Source organism: Acipenser ruthenus, chromosome 7 (genome assembly GCF_902713425.1).
Source record: "Acipenser ruthenus chromosome 7, fAciRut3.2 maternal haplotype, whole genome shotgun sequence".
In the NCBI taxonomy this organism is placed as follows: domain Eukaryota; kingdom Metazoa; phylum Chordata; class Actinopteri; order Acipenseriformes; family Acipenseridae; genus Acipenser; species Acipenser ruthenus.
Window position 1 is genome coordinate 44,408,689 of NC_081195.1, and position 21,209 is coordinate 44,429,897.

At 36.8% G+C, this 21,209-nt stretch overlaps 1 protein-coding gene across 1 annotated transcript; it reads left to right on the plus strand.

Moving 5' to 3' along the window:
* The first annotated feature begins 242 nt into the window (after window positions 1–242).
* Window positions 243–18,863, plus strand: LOC117416211 (transmembrane protein 263-like). The gene is made up of 3 exons (XM_034027290.3): window positions 243–623; window positions 11,013–11,082; window positions 15,089–18,863. The coding sequence occupies exons 2-3, from the start codon at window positions 11,019–11,021 to the stop codon at window positions 15,382–15,384; spliced, it is 360 nt and encodes a 119-aa protein (XP_033883181.1). The 5' UTR covers window positions 243–623; window positions 11,013–11,018; the 3' UTR covers window positions 15,385–18,863.
* The last annotated feature ends 2,346 nt before the right edge of the window (window positions 18,864–21,209 follow it).

A 21,209-nucleotide genomic window follows, 5' to 3' on the forward strand; every position in this document is an offset into this window, starting at 1 on the left:
AGTCGGTACCTGCAGCGTAAAGGAATATCTGCTAGAAAGTGTCCTGAGGGCATCAGATGAATATAGGGCATTTGTCAAGCACTCCCACCTTTCACTTCCAGAGCTCGGAAACTCTACGAAATCGAACGCAACCCCAAACTCAACCTCAACCTCAACCCTAAAACCTAACCCTAACCCAATACCTAATTCTAAACCTAACCATTAAAAATCATCTGATACCCTCAGGACAGTTTGTAGTGGATATTCCTTTGTGCTGCATCGGTCCCCACCTCACCCCCAAGTGGCAGTGTTAAAGTTAACATTCACGTCACTTCCCTAATGCTTCATTTGGCACGGCTGTGTGGACTGTGAAGGGAGAAGGTTAAGCAAGAAATGTGGCGCCACGTATGCAGCAATTAAATTGACAGAATGAGAAAGAATCTTAGTTTAGTACAGTATTACTAATGTATAGGTGTAGGAATGATCAGTGCATTTAGATTACCACCACTAGCGACATTTCGTTGGGTGTAAGGCTTCGATAGTTAAAACAAAAACAATTGCTAAGTTGGTCGTGGTTCTAAGGGAAGTTAACTACGGTTCGCTCAAAATCAAACCAAGGTAGTCAACAAGTTTGCAAAACGGTGGTAAGTTGGCTTTGAAATGAAAACGAAACCATTTATTTTTGAAGATATTTGTTTATATATGTTTGAAAACTTGTGTCATGGCATTTGCGATAGTAGCCACTCTTCCACTTGTAAAGTTTTGTAATTCGTTGTTATGTTTTTGTTGTTCTCCATATGTGGAATGCATGTAACTGTTTGTAACGTTAATGTATTTTTCTGTTTCTTATGAAAGTAGCGTGCAACTGTAGATTTTGAAATATACTTAAAGCGATATAGTCGCCCCCCCCCCCCCCCCAAAAAAAAATAAATACATAAATAAACTAATTCATTATTTTAGCAAACGTGTAGGGTGTTTTTAAGTTCCGTTTATTTTTTAAAAAAATTGTTTAATCTTGTGTAAGTCAATTGCCCTTCTGATAAATAGGCTAACTTATTTTTATGTTTTGCATATACCGCAAAAATTCAAACAGATGCGATAAACTAGGCCTTAAATATTTCCGTTATGTCGTAGATACATAATTTAAGCTTTCACTGTTTGTCGAATTTGATGTGACAATGTTGTGGGTTATTTAGAATATTGTGTTCATTTGTAACATAGTAAAGTCACGTTAGCATCCTCCGATTAGAGTACTAAATCATGCCACGTAAATCCAGTTTGTTTCTTCTAGCTGTTTGTTCACTGGCCTTAATAAATCCAAAGTTCAACGACAATATCTTAGATAAAAAAATAAAAAAAGTGGTTATTTTCAACGGACTAATAACGTCAATCTTTTTTCAGACCATTCAAAGCCCTGTGTCTGCTTTAAACCGAAATTAAACTGAGAGCAGTGTCCCCTGCAATAATGTTTAATTTTGAACTAAACTATGCTTTTTGGGTGATAGGTTTTACTATTCCACAGTTTACCCTTCTGTGCGCTGTCCTCCATCAGAAACCAGATCTTATTGACTCTTCAGTTTGTTTACATATGCTCCTGCTCATCTGCAAGCACTAACTGAGAAGGAAAGTATTTTTCACATATGCCTCAACAACATATATTTTCATTGTGGTAAAAGCAATTGCTTTATGCTGTTTTGTGAATGTGGGTCTCATGAATAGATGATGAACTCCACACTTGCACCACTGCACCAAAACTACCAGTAATGAAACAATTAATTTTGAAACATGATTTATTAAAACATGACATTTCGATGTTATTGTATTGCTTTTATCAGTTGTAGAGGTGAGCGGATAATAGTAATCTTCCAAAATACAAATGGAGATGAATAAATCATATTTATCCATGCATAAGATAGTTGAATACATTTAGACTAAATATAAAAGGTATATTGCATGTAGAAGCTTGGCCCATGTATGATACTAGTGCAGCCTGATCTCCATTGTAGGAGCACATCACAGATTTAGATGGTAATCAGTAGCAGCATCCCAAAAAAGTGAGATTTGTACAGCAGGGAATGCCAGTTAATGTCTATACTGTATGTTGGGAGTTGAGGCTAGTTAAAGTTATCAATGTGGTCATATTGTTTTAGTAATAGCCCTCTAGTCACTAGATTGGTGGCTGCTACGCTTTTTTCTTCAAGAAAACAGTACATATACTAATTACAACTCTGGGGCAGGGAATGCGCTTTGTTACCCTAGATTGTGACCTAAAGTAATTAATGTATTGCATGAGTTTTTTTTTTTTTGTTTTTTTTTTAAAAGACTTGTATATAATATCCTTGTTTAGTTATACTGGTTTATAATCTTGAGTTTTGACCTTTTATTTACAAAGGAGTTACTTACATTTAGCTCAGTCATGGAATAAGCACTACATTCATTATTTGTCCAGGAAAAAGGAATGATATGATAACTGGGACTTGCACTAAAACAAGATTGGGTGCAGTTTTTAAACCAACAGATTTTTTTTGTTTTTTTTAAAGGTAGGCTTACTTGTTGACAGGTAAGGGTGGAGTGTTTGTTTTTCTTTTTTAAAATAATAAAAAAGCTGCAACATAGGAGTGTGGTTTAAAAAGCTGCAATACTGGTGACTGTAGGGTTTTGCTGGAAGCAAAAGTACCATAAAACAGCAACTCTGCAATTCTGCCCTCCCACGGTAAGTGTACAGTTTTACCCTTTTAAAATAGACAACAAGGCTTAAGGGTGTAATCCAAAGAGGCTCCTCTTGATTTTTGTACACTTTCTTGTTTTTTATTTTTTATGTTGAATAGTATATAGTGCACTGCTTTGGACCTACCTAAAAAGCTTGAAATGAGAACAGTATTTTGTTTTAGTTTAAGGATATGCACCCACGTGATGTCATCCCTTTAGCATTGAGATTCAGTCTGTTTCAGTTTAACGCATTATTTTGAAATACTGTATCCAATCAAAACAATGGAATACATATCCACAATGGCTACATTACAAAGAAAATAGGTGTTGCGCTCTTATTCCTAAAAAAAAAATCCCATGATCTTTTTTTTTTTTATTTTGGTAAGGGTTTACAACAAATGTGCAAGTGCCATGCCAATGGGTGGCATGGTATCGTAATTAAGGAGTCACTATACAAATATTTCAAATACAGTAGCATGCATAGTAAGGAAGTACCAAGAATTAAATGCATTAAAAAGGCTGTTCACCACAACTTTGTAAGGTTTTAGAATGATATTGCAGAAGAAACATTTGCTATAGTTGTCAGCATGCTACTGCAACTACTAATTAAATTTGTATTTATTTATTTTTTAACTTCGTAAGTTAATACAGTAGTCTTTGCGTATAGGAACACCTCCTAAGAGAACACTGCAGCTGAGTGAACACCCTTGTGGTGAAATGCGCCTGTGCTGTCTGCCTTTTACAACTTCACAGGGCTAAAATAATAATTTTACTACATGATTTTTGTGGACATTTGTTTATACTTAACAATAATATAAACTGGTTATAAACATACTGTTTCAGCCAGACCGTGTATTTTGTTTGAAAACAGGTAGATATTTAAATACCAGACCCTACCCTTTACTTGCATATAAACAGTATTTAACATGCACTATAACTCTGATTCCCATTTAATCAATGCCAAACTTGTCCCATGTGAAAAAATGTGATTGCAGTTTTTAAAAAAAAATAAATTATTTTTTTTGTTGTTTTCTCCCCAATTTAGTAGTGTCCAATTATTTTCTTTAGCTCAGCTCACCGCTACCACCCCGCGCTGACGAGCACATGCTGTCCTCTGAAGCATGTGCCGTCAGCCGACCGCTTTTTTACACACTGCAGACTCACCATGCAGCCACCCAGAGCTACAGCATCGGAGGACAATGCAGCTTTGGGCAGCTTACAGGCAAACCCGCAGGTGCCTGGCCAGACCAGGAGTGGTGAGCCGAGGACAGCCTGGCCGATCTAACCTCCCCCTGGGTGGCGCTCGGCCAATTGTGCACCGCTCCCTGGGAGATCCCGTCCTCTGTTGGCAAAGGAATAGCCTGGACTCGAACCGGCGACCTCCTGACTATAGGGCGCATCCTGCACTCTACGCAAGTGCTTTTACTGGATGTGCCACTCGGGAGCCCCCAGATTGCAGAGTTCTTAAATTCTGAATTGGTTTGCAGAGATATTTATGTGCTGCACCTATACATTATTTTGACGTTGTTGCGGTTTTCTTTCCACTGCAGAACGGTAAATGGAAACTGCCAGTAGATGGTGCTAGGGCTCCTGATTTTCCATTCTGGGAATGGCAAATTCCGTTTTTCAACATGACCAATTTTTTTCAGTTTTTACTAATTTTATTAAATATTAACAATGTAATTTGAACATAAATAATATTACATTAAAAATCTATTCAATTCATTTAAGTCCCCGAGATACTGTAGTTAAGAAAAAAATCTTTCTTAATGCAGACCACTCGTAACAATGTACTGTATGTCAGTCAACAAATAAAGGTGTTTTGAAAAAACAGCTTATTGCTGGCATTACAATACACAGTCAAACGAGGGGCATTATTACAAAAATATACAGTACTGTGCAAAAGTTTTAGGCAGGTGTGAAAAAATGCTGTAAAGTAAGAATGCTTTCAAAAATAGACATGTTAATAGTTTATATTTATTAATTAACAAAATGCAAAGTGAGTGAACAGAAGAAAAATCTACATCAAATCAATATTTGGTGTGACCACCCTTTGCCTTCAAAACAGAATCAATTCTTCTAGGTACACTTGCACACAGTTTTTGGAGGAACTCGGCAGGTAGGTTGGCCCAAACATCTTGGAGAACTAACCACAGTTCTTCTGTGGATTTAGGCAGCCTCGGTTGCTTCTCTCTCTTCATGTAATCCCAGACAGACTCGATGATGTTGAGATCAGGGCTCTGTGGGGGCCATACCATCACTTCCAGGACTCCTTGTTCTTCTTTACGCTGAAGATAGTTCTTAATGACTTTCGCTGTATGTTTGGGGTCGTTGTCATGCTGCAGAATAAATTTTGGGGCCAATCAGATGCCTCCCTGATGGTATTGCATGATGGATAAGTATCTGCCTGTACTTCTCAGCATTGAGGAGACCATTAATTCTGACCAAATCCCCAACTCCATTTGCAGAAATGCAGCCCCAAACTTGCAAGGAACCTCCACCATGCTTCACTGTTGCCTGCAGACACTCATTTGTGTGCCGCTCTCCAGCCCTTTGGCGAACAAACTGCTTTCTGCTACAGCCAAATATTTCAAATTTTGACTCATCAGTCCAGAGCACCTGCTGCCATTTTTCTGCACCCCAGTTCCTGTGTTTTCGTGCATAGTTGAGTCGCTTGGCCTTGTTTCCACGTCGGAGGTATGGCTTTTTGGCTGCAGGTCTTCCATGAAGGCCACTTCTGACCAGACTTCTCCGGACAGTAGATGGGTGTACCAGGGTCCCACTGTTTTCTGCCAATTCTGAGCTGATGGCACTGCTGGACATCTTCCGATTGCGAAGGGAACTAAGCATGATGTGTCTTTCATCTGCTGCAGTAAGTTTCCTTGGCCGACCACTACGTCTACGGTCCTCAACGTTGCCCGTTTCTTTGTGTTTCTTCAAAAGAGCTTGGACAGCACATCTGGAAACCCCTGTCTGCCTTGAAATTTCTGCCTGGGAGAGACCTTGCTGATGCAGTATAACTACCTTGTGTCTTGTTGCTGTGCTCAGTCTTGCCATGGTGTATGACTTTTGACAGTAAACTGTCTTCAGCAACCTCACCTTGTTAGCGGAGGTTGGCTGTTCCTCACCCAGTTTTATTCCTCCTACACAGCTGTTTCTGTTTCAGTTAATGATTGTGTTTCAACCTACATATTGAATTGATGATCATTAGCACCTGTTTAGTATAATTGTTTAATCATACACCTGACTATATGCCTACAAAATCCCTGACTTTGTGCAAGTGTACCTAGAAGAATTGATGCTGTTTTGAAGGCAAAGGGTGGTCACACCAAATATGGATTTGATTTAGATTTTTCTTCTGTTCACTCACTTTGCATTTAGTTAATTGATAAATATAATCTATTAACATGTCTATTTTTGAAAGCATTCTTACTTTACAGCATTTTTTCACACCTGCCTAAAACTTTTGCACAGTACTGTACAATTTTCATAAAATTACAAATTAAATACAATGCTCAGGACACTTCTTTCCCATCTGTAGTTTCATCTGCAACAACGCAGACTGGTTTATACTGTACATGCTGTAAAACTGCTTGCATGTGTTTCTTTATACCCAGGACAGAGAGTTGCCTTAGTTGCAAAGCAGAATTCCATTCCCAAAATGCCAATATTGTTCCCAATGCCTAATTCCGCGATCATGGAAAATCAGTAGCCCTATTTAAGTGTATGTTAATGTAAATGCCTCCCTGACCAGCCACAGCTCTAGTTACACAAGCTTGTAATATTAAGTAGGATTGTACAGGCACAACTGCGTGTTTTTAAAAAAAAACAAAAAAACAACAAAAAAAAAAAAAAAACCTGCGGACTACTGACAGTAATATTGCACCGATGTTGACATTAAAACAATACATCGTAGTGAGACGAGTCCTTCCTTTTTAAAGTAATACATGTGTTTATTCTTTTATTAATTGTTCCTTTCTGAGTTTTGTTGGAACCATTCTATTACTGTTTCCAAACTATTTCAGCATATTTTAAAAGAGATAGAAAACCACGACTGACTTTCGCAGTCATATTTTTGTTTCTAATCAGAACCTCTGTCCCGCCAAACACAACTTTGTAGGAGTAGGGTTTTTTCTTGATTTTGGGACTGGATTGTTTCAAAGTCAAATTTCTCTCGGGTCTCTAAAGGAAACATAGGTAACCTATATACTGGTTTTTTTTCAGTGCAATCTGAACTTTTTAATGGTAGAATGTTCTTGGGCATGTCTACTCAACTGATTGAGATATTGCAGATTAAATGGGGAAAAAAATGAAGAATTACAATTTCTGCGCCACTTTAAAGCCCTAAAACATTAAGTTCCTAACATGGTAATTAGGTAAGTTTGTATGTGTCTTGCATTGCTAATATGTTAACTGTCTATGGAGAAAAAAAAGGAGTTGGTATGTTTCTGTCATGGCTTAAATAATAATAATAAACATTTAAAACAGAACATCGTCAGGTCAATATGTAAACTATACATATTTTTAAATGTAGACAAACAAAATTCAAAATATAATTTCAATAGACTAAATCCCCCTGCACATGTCCTAAAATTTTGTAAGCGATTACTCACTCGCAGCCTTTAGGGCACCGACATATTTTATAATATTATTACTGCGGATTGTGCAGCATAGCCTGGGATAGTATACAACAATCAATAATGATTGATTAGTTCTGAAAATAACTGTTGAAAATAAAATAAAATTTGACAAATATCTCCTGTGGGTCTGCTAAATGTTGTAGCCATCAGGCTTTTCTCAAACCAAACCACGGTCCAAAATATAAAACTCTTCAGATTGTTTATTTGACTTCCTGGATTCCAGACTGAACAACACAGAGTCCTATAGGCCAGTTTAGGCATCAATCATTCACCATTTGATTGACGTGATCAATCCACCATTCACGTTTTGAGAGACTAAACCCTCCCACACATATCCTAAAATGTCGGAAGCGATTGGTCAAAACACAGCGTGCCCAAGCACGCTGTGTTACTACCGCATATGCCACGGTGCAACAGAGACAGCATACAGTAATCAATAGTGATCGATCAGTTCTGAAAATAAATATTGAAAGTAAGATTGTGTGCTAAAAATAGGTCCTTAGATCCCCTAAATGTTGTATCCATCAAAAATTGCACCAATCAAAGCACTATAAAAAATATAATGCAGACCTTTTTGTTTGCTTGTTTGACTTCTGCATCTGACCTTGAATAACACAGAGAAATCATTTACAGGGCAGTTTACACATCAATCATGCACTTTTTAAATGACATGCCCGATATACCATTCACATATTTTGAGAGCTTAAACCCTTCTACACACTAAAAAAAAAAAAAAAAATGGAAATAATCAGTGCATGGGGCATAGTAAGCAGGTGCTCAGCACCCTCATATCTATCTGTTCCCATGGCGTTGCTATTGAAAAAAAGGGTAGTAGCATACATGGAAGAGAATTTCCTTTAAATGGAAGGGTAGGCAGTTTGTTTTATTGAACTGTCTGCATACAAGCAGTGATGTGCAAAACTCAATATGCCTAATAGTATACAACTCTACAGAGACACATACAGTTCGATTCTCTTAATGGCAGATTCGCCACACAAGAAAACAAATGCTTCCAGGTAACGTTAGCAATTTTTTTTTGTTATATTAATACATTTGGTGGCACTTTTTTATAAACAAATGTTTTAAAATAAGAAATAGATATATTTTATAGGAAAACTACATCATTTATTAATATACAAATTACAATAGGTGTATTTTTATACTCGTGTTTGTTCTGGACACCCACCAGAAATGGACTTCTAAACTTGGACTTAAGGCTGGCGATTGTCATGCAGCTCAAGTACAAGAATCTTATGTATTTTATTTATTTGGCCGATAATCACAATTATGATGATACTTAGACACTAATCGATAGCTGAAAATGTCATTATCATCTAACCCTACTGTACAATAAAAAATTTGCCGTGGTACAGCGGTGTGTTATTCAGACAGTTCAGTGGGAACACTTTAATACTGGACATAGCATCCACTTATTTCCAAAACACCCCTCACAAGGTGTCTGTGGGTCAAGTTTGTACAAATAAAGTGAAAAGACTTCAATGAAGCTACTAGTTCTTCATTTATTTCTTTGTGGAGAGCATTTCTCGCCCGACAGTGTTAAAAATGACTTTCAATTTTCAATGGGGTTACTGCAAGAAAGGTGGGGTTGTCCCCACTATTCAACCGATCCCTATGGAGGACCAGCTGAGCTCTGGGAATAAGAGAGACAAACCGGTGAGGCACTGGTCTATTACTATTTCTTCCATCTTCAGACATTTGGGAATCTTTGTCCTGCGTCACTTTCATTTTCGCTGTCGCTGTTGTACCAATTACTGTAATCCTGGCGCTGGTATCGCTATCAGTTTCTGTACTGGACTCCATTTGTCCATCTGTCAGGTACTCAAACTGACGTCACTGAAACTTTGTAAGTGTTCGAAGCGTGCTCAGCAGGTTCCGGAATTACTGATAAATTTCGGGCATTTTCGTTCTATATTGGTTAGTGAAAATGTCATATTGAGTGCTTGCAACACAAAAGTTATAATATAGAGAAACTTATGTAACTTGTGTAGTGAAACTTACCCTTTAAGCAACAATATCAATATCTCCAAGGTCTAACACGTAATTAACGGATTCAGTTTAGGGGCAACTTTAAAAAACCTATTCAAGTTAGTTACAGTATATACAGTGCCGTGAAAAAGTATTTGCCCCCTGTCTGATTTTCTGCATTTTTGCATATTTTTGACACTGAATGTTATCAGATCTTCAACCAAAACCTAATATTAGATAAAATGGACCCTGAGTGAACAAATAACACAACAATTTGATACATATTTCATTTTTTTATTAAAGAAAGTTATGCAACACCCAATGCCCCCGTGTGAAAAACTAATCACCCCCTTAGACTCAATAACTGGTTACGCCACCTTTAGCAGCAATAACTGCTACCGAACGCTTCCATTAGTTCTTGATTAGTCTCTCACAGCGCCATGGAGGAATTTTGGCCCACTCCTCCATGCAGAACTGCTTCAACTTGGTGACATTTGTGGGTTTTCGAGCATGAACTGCTCGTTTCAGGTCCTGCCACAACATCTCAATGGGGTTTAGGTCTGGACTTTGACTAGGCCATTCCAAAACTTTAAATTTCTTGTTCTTCAACCATTCTGATGTAGACTTGCTTGTGTGTTTCGGATCATTGTCTTGCTGCATGATCCAGCTGCGCTTCAGCTTCAGCTCCCGGACGGATGGCCTGACATTCTCCTGTAGAATTCTCTGATACAGAGCAGAATTCATGGTTCCTTCAATGATGGCAAGGCGTCCAGGTCCTGATGCAGCAAAGCATTCCCAAACCATGACACTACCGCCACCATGCTTGACCATTGGTATGAGGTTCTTACTATGGAATGCAGTGTTTGGTTTTCGCCAGACATAACAGGACCCATGTCCCAAAAAATTCCACTTTTGACTCATCTGTCCATAGAACATTGTTCCAGAACTCTTGAGGATCATCCAGGTGCTTTTTGGCAAACTTGAGACAAGCATTCGTGTTCTTCTTAGTAAGCAGTGGTTTCCGCCTTGCTACTCTGCCATAGCAGGGCTGGCCCAAATCAGGCCTGGTTGTTAACCAAAGTACTCAAACAGCTGACCTTAATTATCCCTTTAATTGTGTTGAGTTAACTGGGGGGGGGGGGGATAACTTTTTCACACCTGAAGATTCCATGTTTGATTACCTTGCACACCAAACAAATTAAAGAAGCACCAACTTTGGTATCATTTTCTTCTCTGAGACTCTCTCTCTATACTACTACAACCCACAAAAAATCTGACCAAATACAATGTGAAAAATTTGCAAAAATGCAGAAAATCAGACGGGGCAAATACTTTTTCACGACACTGTATGTGTGTGTGTGTAATATATATAATTGTTTACGACTGTAAGTCGCCCTGGATAAGGGCGTCCGCTAAGAAATAAATAATATATATATATATATATATATAATATAAAATTTAAACCTGAAAGAGAACCACTTGTTAGTATTTCAGGTACTGCTGACCTGAAAAATGATCAAGTTTTGCACATTTCTTTTCTGGATTCTTATGAGATGGCGCTGTTACGCTCAGTAGAAATCCATGTGCTTGAAAGGGTCTTGTTGGTTGTTCCCCCCCCCCCCCCCCCATATTTTTCATCCCTTTTATCTTTTTTGTTAATATAAGTAACATACCAAAGAAAAATTGTTTGTTTTTTAGGAGAAGATGAGTCAAACAGATAAAGATCAACAAGAAGTCTCTTCATATCTTGGAGATGAACCATCGGAAGGTAACGATCACATTAAAAAAGGACTGTCAGTAGAATATTAACTGAAGATTTCAGTTCTACGGTATGTTTCTGTACAATTTAACATTGTACTTTATGAGTTTACACCTTTTACAGTTTTAAATCGAATAGCTCTTGAAAGTCGGCACACAACCTTCAGGGTGTAACTTTTGGTCTTGTTAGATTTTGCTTAAACAAATAAGACGACCTAACTCTTGAAGATTTTTTTGTTTTTGTTTTTTCGGGGGGGGGGGGGGGGGGGAGAGGGAGAGAACCACAATTTGAGTGACTTAACCTTTCCAGGTATACTTTTGTTAAAATAAATATACATTTGTTTCAAATGGGGAAATGCAACAGTAACAGGCCCAACGCAACAAGTACGACTGTGCAGTCAGTATATGTTGAACTTCCTTATTATGAAGGTCATGTGACAAATCTGTTTTTGTTATTTTTATATTTTTACGTGTCGCATGATTCATTAGGTGATTGCATTGCACCCACTGGTATTCTGTTTAAATGTCATACATGTAGCTCAGTGCTGCTTTAAATTTGAGATTGCTTTGATATCAGATACAATGGGGAGGAATCAATTGCAAACCAGGAATTCTGACCTTATTGCATTTACATAAATAAACTATCTGCAATCAATAGTAAATTGGTTTTATGATTGCTGCAACTTCTAAATCTGATCTCCATGGGATTTGTTTCAGAGAAAACAGGGGGGGGTGACCTGATGTATGTCAGCACTAATTTGTCACCCACAATGCAATTTAGGAATAAGTATGGACAATCAGTGCAGAGTGGTTCACTTGCTGTATGTAGCAGCGCAGTAAATGCATTAGATTTATATAGTGAAATCGCAGGCAGGTGGATTGAGATGAATTCCAGAGGCTTTACATTACAGATAACAGAGAAGATTGGTTCAGAAAATAATCCTTTTGAGAGGACTTTAATGAAACCAATCTGATAACAAAAACAAATAAATTGCCTGTGTAATCTGATTTAAGTCAAATTCATCTTTTTCACTGGTGTGACGGTTTGGGACCAGGACAAATTACATCATTCTCTGTCTGAGCTTGGATATTGCATTTCACATTTACCAATCTTGTGTCACTCGCAAGCTATTGTAAATGATAAACAGGTTTTTAGAATTTGAGTGAGTGTTGTGGATAGCAGTTTAGCCATCAGCAATTAATATGGGCTGAAGATAAAATGTCCTGTAAGAATTAGCTCTGTTGCAGAATCCTTAGTTGCCTGTAATTTGTGACCTGGAACAACATTTTTTGTGGAGCCATATGCATTTTAAATTGTAGGACTACCATTGTGAGTGATAAGCTGAGCGTGAGAGAAGCAGAGTCCTCTAATGCTTCTTATGAGTGGCTGATCCGCAAACAAGACTCCTCATCAACTACTTTTATTCGGAAAACAGCAATTGAAAATGACATCTCATAAGGACACTCCACCAATCTTCATTAGTTTTCCTGCAGCACTGATGAATTGACTTTATTATCAGGAAGCAACTTCCCAGAGAGCTTTTATGTTCACCTCCTAGGTAGTTGGAACAGTAATCAATTATACTATTGCTGATTTAGGGAGAAATTCAGAATAAATGGTAGTTAAAACATAATTTAACATTAATCATGATTATCAGGGTCATTTTGTTGAGCTGTAACTGAATTTTGTTGTCAAATTGAGTTTGATTGCTGCCAAGTGCCATTTAAGTATTATTATTATTATTATTATTATTATTATTATTATTATTATTATTATTATTATTATTATTATTATTTATTATTTATTTAATAAATAATAATAATAATTATTATTTATTAAATTTCTTAGCAGGCTAACTTACAGTTCTAACAAAATATCACATTACAGATAAGGGCAGTTATGAAATACAATAGTCGGTAGTAAATAAATAAGAGCAAAATCAAATAAGAAAATATAAATACAGTAGAGCGATATTGACTAAGAGCAGTTAAACTTATAGTAAAAATATTTGCTTATAAGGGGAAATTCCATTAAGAGCAAATAGTAAGTACAGTAAATGAATAAGAACGATTTCAAATAAGATCAGTTACAAAAAATAAAATAAATCTAGTTACCTATAGGAGTAAAATCAAGTACAAGATACCGAAAATATAATTATAATTGAGAGCAGTAGTAGAATACTTCAGTGGAGCAGTGAAGTGCAGAATATTTATCATTGATTGCATATAAATGTAGATGAACCATTAAAACTTCATATACTAGTTTAATATTTGTATAGCTTTGTTGAACAAAAAAAACATTGGAGTTCTGTAACATTCAATGTGGTTCCTGTTTAGAAGCCATATTTTCTTTCACCACCAGGTGGCTCTGTTGAATAACTTAACCTAAACACACTCTTCCAGGATTGACAGATCTTGCAGAATTTAAGAAGTTTTAAAGATCTAAATCACATACGTTTACTTCCAAAAGTTCCCAAACTTTTTTCCTAAAACTATTAGTCACAGTGGCCCATAATGTTCAATGTCCATTTAAAACATCTGTCAACATTATGTAATGTAATTCCCTTAGATTCAATTTAGATTTAACTGCATACATTGTTTAATTTATAGCCTTGTTAAAACAAAGTTGTTGCAGCCCACCTCTTGGGAGCCACTGTTTTAAAGCATTCTAGAATCTGTCTTTCATCCTGTTTTGTGATCTGAACTTCTTGTGTCTGCTTCACTGAGATGCCAGTCTAATGAACATGGAAGGTGGAACTACCACATCTATGGTGAAAGAGGAGATTGAGTCCTTTTGAGGTGGCATTATTTCTCCCACAACCTCTGCAGTTTTTTTTGATCTACTCAAATAGTAGTTTGATCTACTCATTGTATTTTAGGTTTTTCATGTCAATCAAACCTTTAAAGCTGAAAGTAGAACACATAATATTATTAATTTGTAGATGGCTCTCCCCCCCCCCCCACACACACAGAGAATAGAGTAGAACTGATTCAGCATCTCACTAGTGGCTCTTTTAGATCAACAGACTTGATTCAAGTGTCTTTAAGTAAAGAGTCTGCACAGTGCACCTGTGCTAGTGAAAATCCCATAACTCCAGAAGCAATCCTGCCGGTATGCTCTTTACCACGTGAAGAGGTTTTTAATGTAGTTTGGATATCAAAGCAACAAAAACCTCAGATTTAGAACTCTGTCAAACAATGGGCATTGGCTTTCTAAGCAACTCTCTGCTAAGGGTTCCTCATTTCTGAAAACCAATCCCTCATGGAGACAGGGAGCAAACATGTTTCTATGATTTTAAAAAAGTGGCCGCCTGTATTAATAGGGAAAAGATTGAGATAGCCAGAGTTGGGATAAATGTAACAAGCTTTCATATTTCATAGTTTTCACCTTTTAATATTCTCTATCGGCATGTTCACACACTGAGTGGAGAGATTTTATTTTCACTGCTTAATTTTTCAATAATGTGTGGGTTATCTGCAGCATTAATTTAGAGGTTTGGCAGCTAAGAGTAAAAGGCTGTTACTAAACATCTCAAACTGTATTCCTTTTTAACACATCTCCTTCAAAGCTTCAGATATGTGTCTGATTTGCATTTTTGCTGATTGGGGAATACTGTCAAACAAAACATTGAACATTGACCAAGCCATTTGTCTAATTTCATTCGACATTACTGCTGCAATGAATGCTAGTCTTCTCTGAAAGGGTATTGATATTTTCAACCTATTTACAAGGCAAACAGATGTGTTTTAATTAGATTTATTAACATGACCCTTGGGGCAGGTTAGGCCTTTGTAATTTGTCTTTTTGAAAATGTTATTGGCTGCTCTTAAATCAGTTTTTTACCTTGATCTCTGCCATTTCAGTCTGCAAAGAAAGCTGTTCTGATTTAACTCTTACTGTGCTGCAAGCTGTTTGAAAATTACATCCACAAACCTTGAAATGTCAAGTCTTGGTAAACCATTTACTTTGGGTATTTGAACTGATTCCTGGATCCCTTTTGAATTTCTTTTTTCAGATTCTAATAAAGATCATCCACAACCTCAGCCAGGAATGTTTTCCCGTGTGACAGGGGGGATCTTCAGTGTGACAAAGGGAGCTGTTGGGGCCACAATAGGAGGTGTTGCTTGGATTGGGGGCAAGAGCTTTGAGGTGACCAAGACAGCCGTGACATCAGTGACATCGGTGCCGGCCATGGGAGTCGGGCTTGTGAAAGGGGGTGTCTCTGCAGTGGCTAGTGGGGTGTCAGCAGTGGGCTCTGCTGTGGCTAGTAAAGCACATTTAACTAGCAAGAAGAAAGACAAGTCTGACTAAAGGAGGAACAGCATGAAACTGATGCAACAACATTTTTCAGGGCCTTTGGGGAGGCCAGATTTTTTTTTTTTAACAGAACAGCTGTGGCAAAAACTGTCAGAAGAAATTGGAAAAAAAAAACAAAGCCATATGTTTCAGGACACTTTAAACATACAGAATGGCTGTGCTAAGATAAACCAGCCGTTTGGCTTTCAACTCACGGGAGGCCAAGTGACTGTGTCATTTCCAGATAGTGCTTTTCTGTTAAGGGCAGAATCTTAAAGATGTGTATTTTTATGATAAAATGATACTATTGCAGTTGTCGGATCATTTGTTTAAGAAATGGTAAAACATTTATAGTGTCATCTGTGTATTTGCTTAACACGTGCCCGATTTTTTTGCTGTCCCAGAAAAAAATGAATAGGAAAGAAAAAATATAGCATTATAGTGTAAATGTACATACTTTCATATATCTATGCAAAGTGGTTCAAAGTTTTCATGCAACTAGAAGAGTGTTTGCCTAACTCCATGCTTGCAAATCATCATGCTCATTAATTCATAGTCAGCGTATGTTTTCAAGGAACAGTGTGATATAAAAATCTGTAACTGCTTTTTGTTCCTGCACCATCATGAAGCTGAAAACTAAATTTCAGATCAATTCAGTAAGTTATTGGGAAGTCATAAGCCACGTGTTTTCATAGCAACATATTTAGTATAATAAATCAAAATGGCCTGGTGATTAGAGCTGAAGGACTGGGAGCTTGTTTTTATTCATTTCCTTACTTTGTGACCTTAAGAGTCACATAACTTTATTTTTTTCAACTCCTAGATGATGATAAACTAAGGTCAGACATGTACTAATTTGTTTTTCTTGAAGCACTCTTATTCTGTACTTCTTTCTTTTTATTATTATTCTGAAGGTGGATTTAAAACTACTTGCCTGATGGCCTACACTGTACAATATCAGTGACATTGAAGAAATGCCACCCTCCCCACTTTGAAGATACAGTACAAATCACAATATCAGTACATACCATAGTTTTGACAGTGTAAAGACAAATGTCAAATTACCCACTGCTTCAGTAGCTGTGAATATCAATGAGTGTTTTCTTGCAATTTAGTATTGATATTCCATTCCATAGGGTCTAATATCTATATCTATATCAAGAGAGATCAATCATACTTTATTTTTCCTTATGATGTATGAATGAATTGCATGTATTCCTTTTTCTAAAGCCTTTTTTTTTAAGTAAGTGTTTCATGGCACTGGTATGCATTTTGAGATACTGAAGAAGTGTAAGACATTGGCTACTGTAGTGTGATAGGGAGCCACATATGTTAATCTTCAAGTACCTCCTGTTTCTCGGACCAAGAACCTTGAAATGCAAGTTTTGGTGAACATTAATTGGGGCAAATTACATTTTATGATTGAGCAATAAAGCATTTTGTCGGTTAACATGCAAGTTATAAAGACAAAATCAATGTGAATAATGGCCATTTTTTTGTTTGTGTATACGATGCAATCCTTTTTTATATGTCTTAATGTTTTAATGGAAAACTTGGTTGTAGTTCTGGAAGGAGAATCCACCCCTAATCAACACGTCATCTCCGAGCACTAAAAATGCTTTCATTCATATCGCTTCTGGCCTCTGTCACGCGCGGCAGGGGCTAAACAGGGAGCCGGATATCTTTAGAGCCATGGATTCCCTAAGGTTTCCTCCTACCAGTGTGTAGGGATTTCTTCCTTACCTGAGTGCAGAGCGGTTCGTATTTAGATTCTGCAGGGTGTGTGGCAGGCTGTTGAGGCTGGGCTCTCCCTCAGTGCATTCATGCTCTGGGGGGTGGGCCGTGTCTCGGCTGCTTACTTCATTAATCATTTTCCTATCTTTTGGGGGTAGGTGGCATGCACCACTGCAGTTGTTGCGTTAACCATTCATCATTTTATCTAGTCATGGTTTGGTGGCTTTGTCTTTTGGGAGAGGTGGCCCTTCAAGCCACTTCCTATCTGTGGCACTAGACTACACAATGCTCGTGTATTCGCTAGTCGGCCAGCATTGAGGGTAGCTGTCGAGCACCCAGGGACAAGGTCATCGGCCATATTCATCATCCATTATTAATTTGTCAGTCAATTGTAATTTAAATTATCTATATTGTGGATTCTCCATCCTGAATACCTTAATATTAGAGATGAGAGATCTCATGAATCCTACTATTTCAAATAAGACCACAGTATGGTATAGAAAGGAATGTGAAATATGAGATGAAAAGTGCAGAGACCAAATTGTTTTACTCCTTGGCAAACTACTCCATGATTTGTGAATCTGGCAATGGTCTATTTGAATTGGAACTGAAGATTTTGTGTACCAGAAATAGTTTAATAAACTGTGAAAGTTGGAACCAATCCTTTATATATTGTTTTGTATTTTTATGATAATACCTGTTCAATTTTAAAACTAAAATCTTATACTACAGTATCATACCACTTCCAAAATCTACCAGGAACATTCATATTAAAAGACAGTTTAATATGAATTCTCAGGTTTGAGGTTTGAATTGGATTCAGAGGTGGGAACAACCATTATCCTTTTCCTAAATTTCAGCCTTGGCTTAATTCTGGTGAGTCAAGCATTGAGAATTGTACAGCACTACACTGTGTGGTCACTTCAGTTAATAAATAGCAACCATTATCTGTAAACAATGTAAAGAGAGGTGATTGTGAGTCCCAGTCTGCAAAGTCAAAAGCTTGAGAGACTTCATATGTAGATTTATAATTGATATTGATGAAGCATTTGCCCTTTAATAAGTTATTCACTTGTCAAAGCAACAAACACAGCTGTTCATCATGGCAAGAGTTTAAAACTGTAATGATTTATTTTTGTGAAATGGATATTCTATAGAAAACATTGTGCATGTTATGTAGCTTGTACAGTATTTTAGTACTCTTCCAAAGTTTGAAATAGAAATTGAGAACAATAACTTGTAGCAATGGTTGTAAGTGGCATCCTTTTTAATTTCAAGGAATATGTCTTCTGTATAAGAAATAACAATTCCAGTATGTATGTATGTATGTATGAGTGTATTATAATTTTTTGTACTGCTTATATAACAAGCTGTTATGATTGCTATGAACTACGAAATGTAACTTTTGATTAATCACGTAGTCATTCATTTAATTGAATACACATTTGAATCTGTCTTTGTAGCAAAGAGAAGACCTGAATAGACAGTGTTGGAATCTCTTCCGCCGTAAATTTGGTTCTCCAGTTAACTTTTGTTTGTTGGCATTCAGCATCTGGCTATCCCCCAAAAAAGAAATTGACCTGCTCTTTTAACCTATTATAGAGGGTCCCTCTGGGTCAATGCGGGGAAGCTCACATTACCAATGCTTGTGCTATTCTTACTCTGTAAATAAATAGAGGACTCGAGTCTCCCATGCTGACAAAAAAAGAACACCAGAAATCCTAGTAAAAAAAAATAAATAAAGATAATTCCAAAGTTAATACGGATCCTGTTTTAATGAACGGAAAGTTAACAATTCAGCTACAATTATAATCATGTTCATTTGGGACCAATTAAATTCTAAATTCTTTGAAGCAGATTCTGGAATGTTAATATCCAATGATTGAAGGGCTGGATCCTAATCACATAGTTGGATATTACAGTGGGAGGGCAGTCTCACCATTTACAGCTAAATAATTTACAGCTATTGCATTGCTGTTCTGATTCATTCCTGAATTCATCTTTTATAATAAATCAATGAATATCAAGTAAGTACACATTAAAGACCTGTGATACAGTCTCTACCATTACAGAGCATCATATTGATTTCTTTGGCTGTCCTTGACATCAACTTTCTTTGCTATTTGCAGCTCCAGTGCAATCAATGGCCTGGACTTTCTGGAAACGCAGTTAACTCACAAAGCTCGCTGTCCTGATTTCCTAACTGCGTGGGTCTTGGGGTATCACTCAGTACATACCTGCCTTATCAGTTGTCCAACTCAGACCCCTGATGGAAATTCCAGCACTGGTGGTAGTGCTAGTTTTCTCATGCAGCTTCAAGAGACAGCAATGCTGGTTCAGTCAATTTAAAATCTTTTTACTGGAACATTTGAATTAATTGTTCTCTACACCCCTAAATCAAAAATAGTATATTGCTGTTTCTGGAAGGGAACTAAAATATGTTACAACCAATCAGAATTCAACATACACTATTTATTCTTTCCTGACCCCCCTCCCCTTTCTCCACCTTGCAGCAGGTTAAGCCTTCAGGAGTGCCCTTGGTGCATCTAAATCTCTATTGACGAGTGAGACCAATGGGATGACATGCTTTCTATCTTGTTATGCCTAGTTTTGTTTCCAATCCAATTGGCGTAAATCTCTTTTGGGGTTTTGTAACACCAGCAGCTGCTGGAATTTGTAACTTGAAATTTAAATCACGCACAATTTTCTTACTAGTTATTTGATTTTTACCTTAACAGTATAGATAGGTTTGTATCCTTTTCAAAGCAGGGGTACAGCTATTATGAGGTAACAGTTCAAAGGAATTACTGTTTGGTGAAAAATAGTAATATGAAAATGCTGTACTGCATATAACCAGACATTAAATCACAATCGTAGCACTAGAATCTTATTTGGTTTTATCAATGAATTATCATCCACATACATGAATCCTAGAAGTGTTTGCACTTGCACTGTATGCCCTATTCACAAATTTTAAGTACTTTTTTTTGTTAAGGACTGCTGTTTTAAAGCCCATTTTGATTAATCCAATCAAGTTTGCAGATCATGATACCATGATAACTGCTTTAGTGAGGCTTAAAAGTGTATTCAAGTTTTTTAAAGACCAGTTTAATACAAGTGTTTAAAAACATCCCTAAAAAAAGAGAAAAAAATTACCCATCTGTAAAAACATTTGTATAGATGGGTAATAATTTATAAAAATGTTTCTGTAAATAAAAATGAACTACACTCCAAACTTGCAATGAACACAAAATCACCCTATTAAGAACCACTGTGTTTCACCTCACAACCCTATTTAGAAACACTACACCTCTGCAGTTATCAAACATACCAATTAAATAACAGAAAGAATAACCTACCTTATCTAATGTTTATATCCCCAAGTCCATCCTCCTGTTTTTCATTGCAAACTTATCGAGTACTTACAGGTCTTGGTTTTACAACAGCCATTTAAAGCATGATTCACAGGGGACTAAAAAACAGGTGTCCTCAGAGTTGGTCAAAAGCAGAAGACGTCTAATAATTTCCCAGACGTGGATTTTTATCAACAAAAGTCGGTAAATTCAAAATTAAATGCGATGTTGTGGCCAGAGAAGGCGCTTGTGTGTATGATTTGTAAACAATGAACCAGTGTTGTGTTATAAAGTGGTGCATTGTCACAATGTGGTACACTTACCAAAACTTGACCAGTGTAATGTTAGAACGTGGTACACTGTGAGATTTTGGTACAGCTGCAATCAATTGCGATGTGATGTGTTTTCCTATTGTCAAACAGTTACATTTTACCATTAGTTATACATATATTTTTTGCAAACTTAAACTGGAAACAGACAATCAATTTCTCTAAAAAGAAAAGAAGAAAATTCACAATGAACAAGACAAAATGAGAAGTCCACTGCAAAGTTGCAGAAGTAAAAAAAATGTACAAGACCCAATGAATTGCATATGATAAATATTTGCATACTATTCTCTTAATGATGGAGAAATATGATAAATTCAATTTAAAAAGATGAAGAAGACCAAAAACAGCATAACATACCAGATTTGAAACGTGCTTTCTAAGCGGAAGTTGTTTACAAGTTTTTTAGGCATTGCTGTTCTCCTGA

What these genes read in the sequence shown, in the direction of transcription:
- LOC117416211 (XM_034027290.3), top strand. Translation starts at nt 11,019, where the DNA reads ATGAGTCAAACAGATAAAGATCAACAAGAAGTCTCTTCATATCTTGGA. An exon ending in TGGAGATGAACCATCGGAAG is followed by an intron (nt 11,083 to 15,088) that starts GTAACGATCACA and finishes TTCTTTTTTCAG; the next exon opens with ATTCTAATAAAGATCATCCA.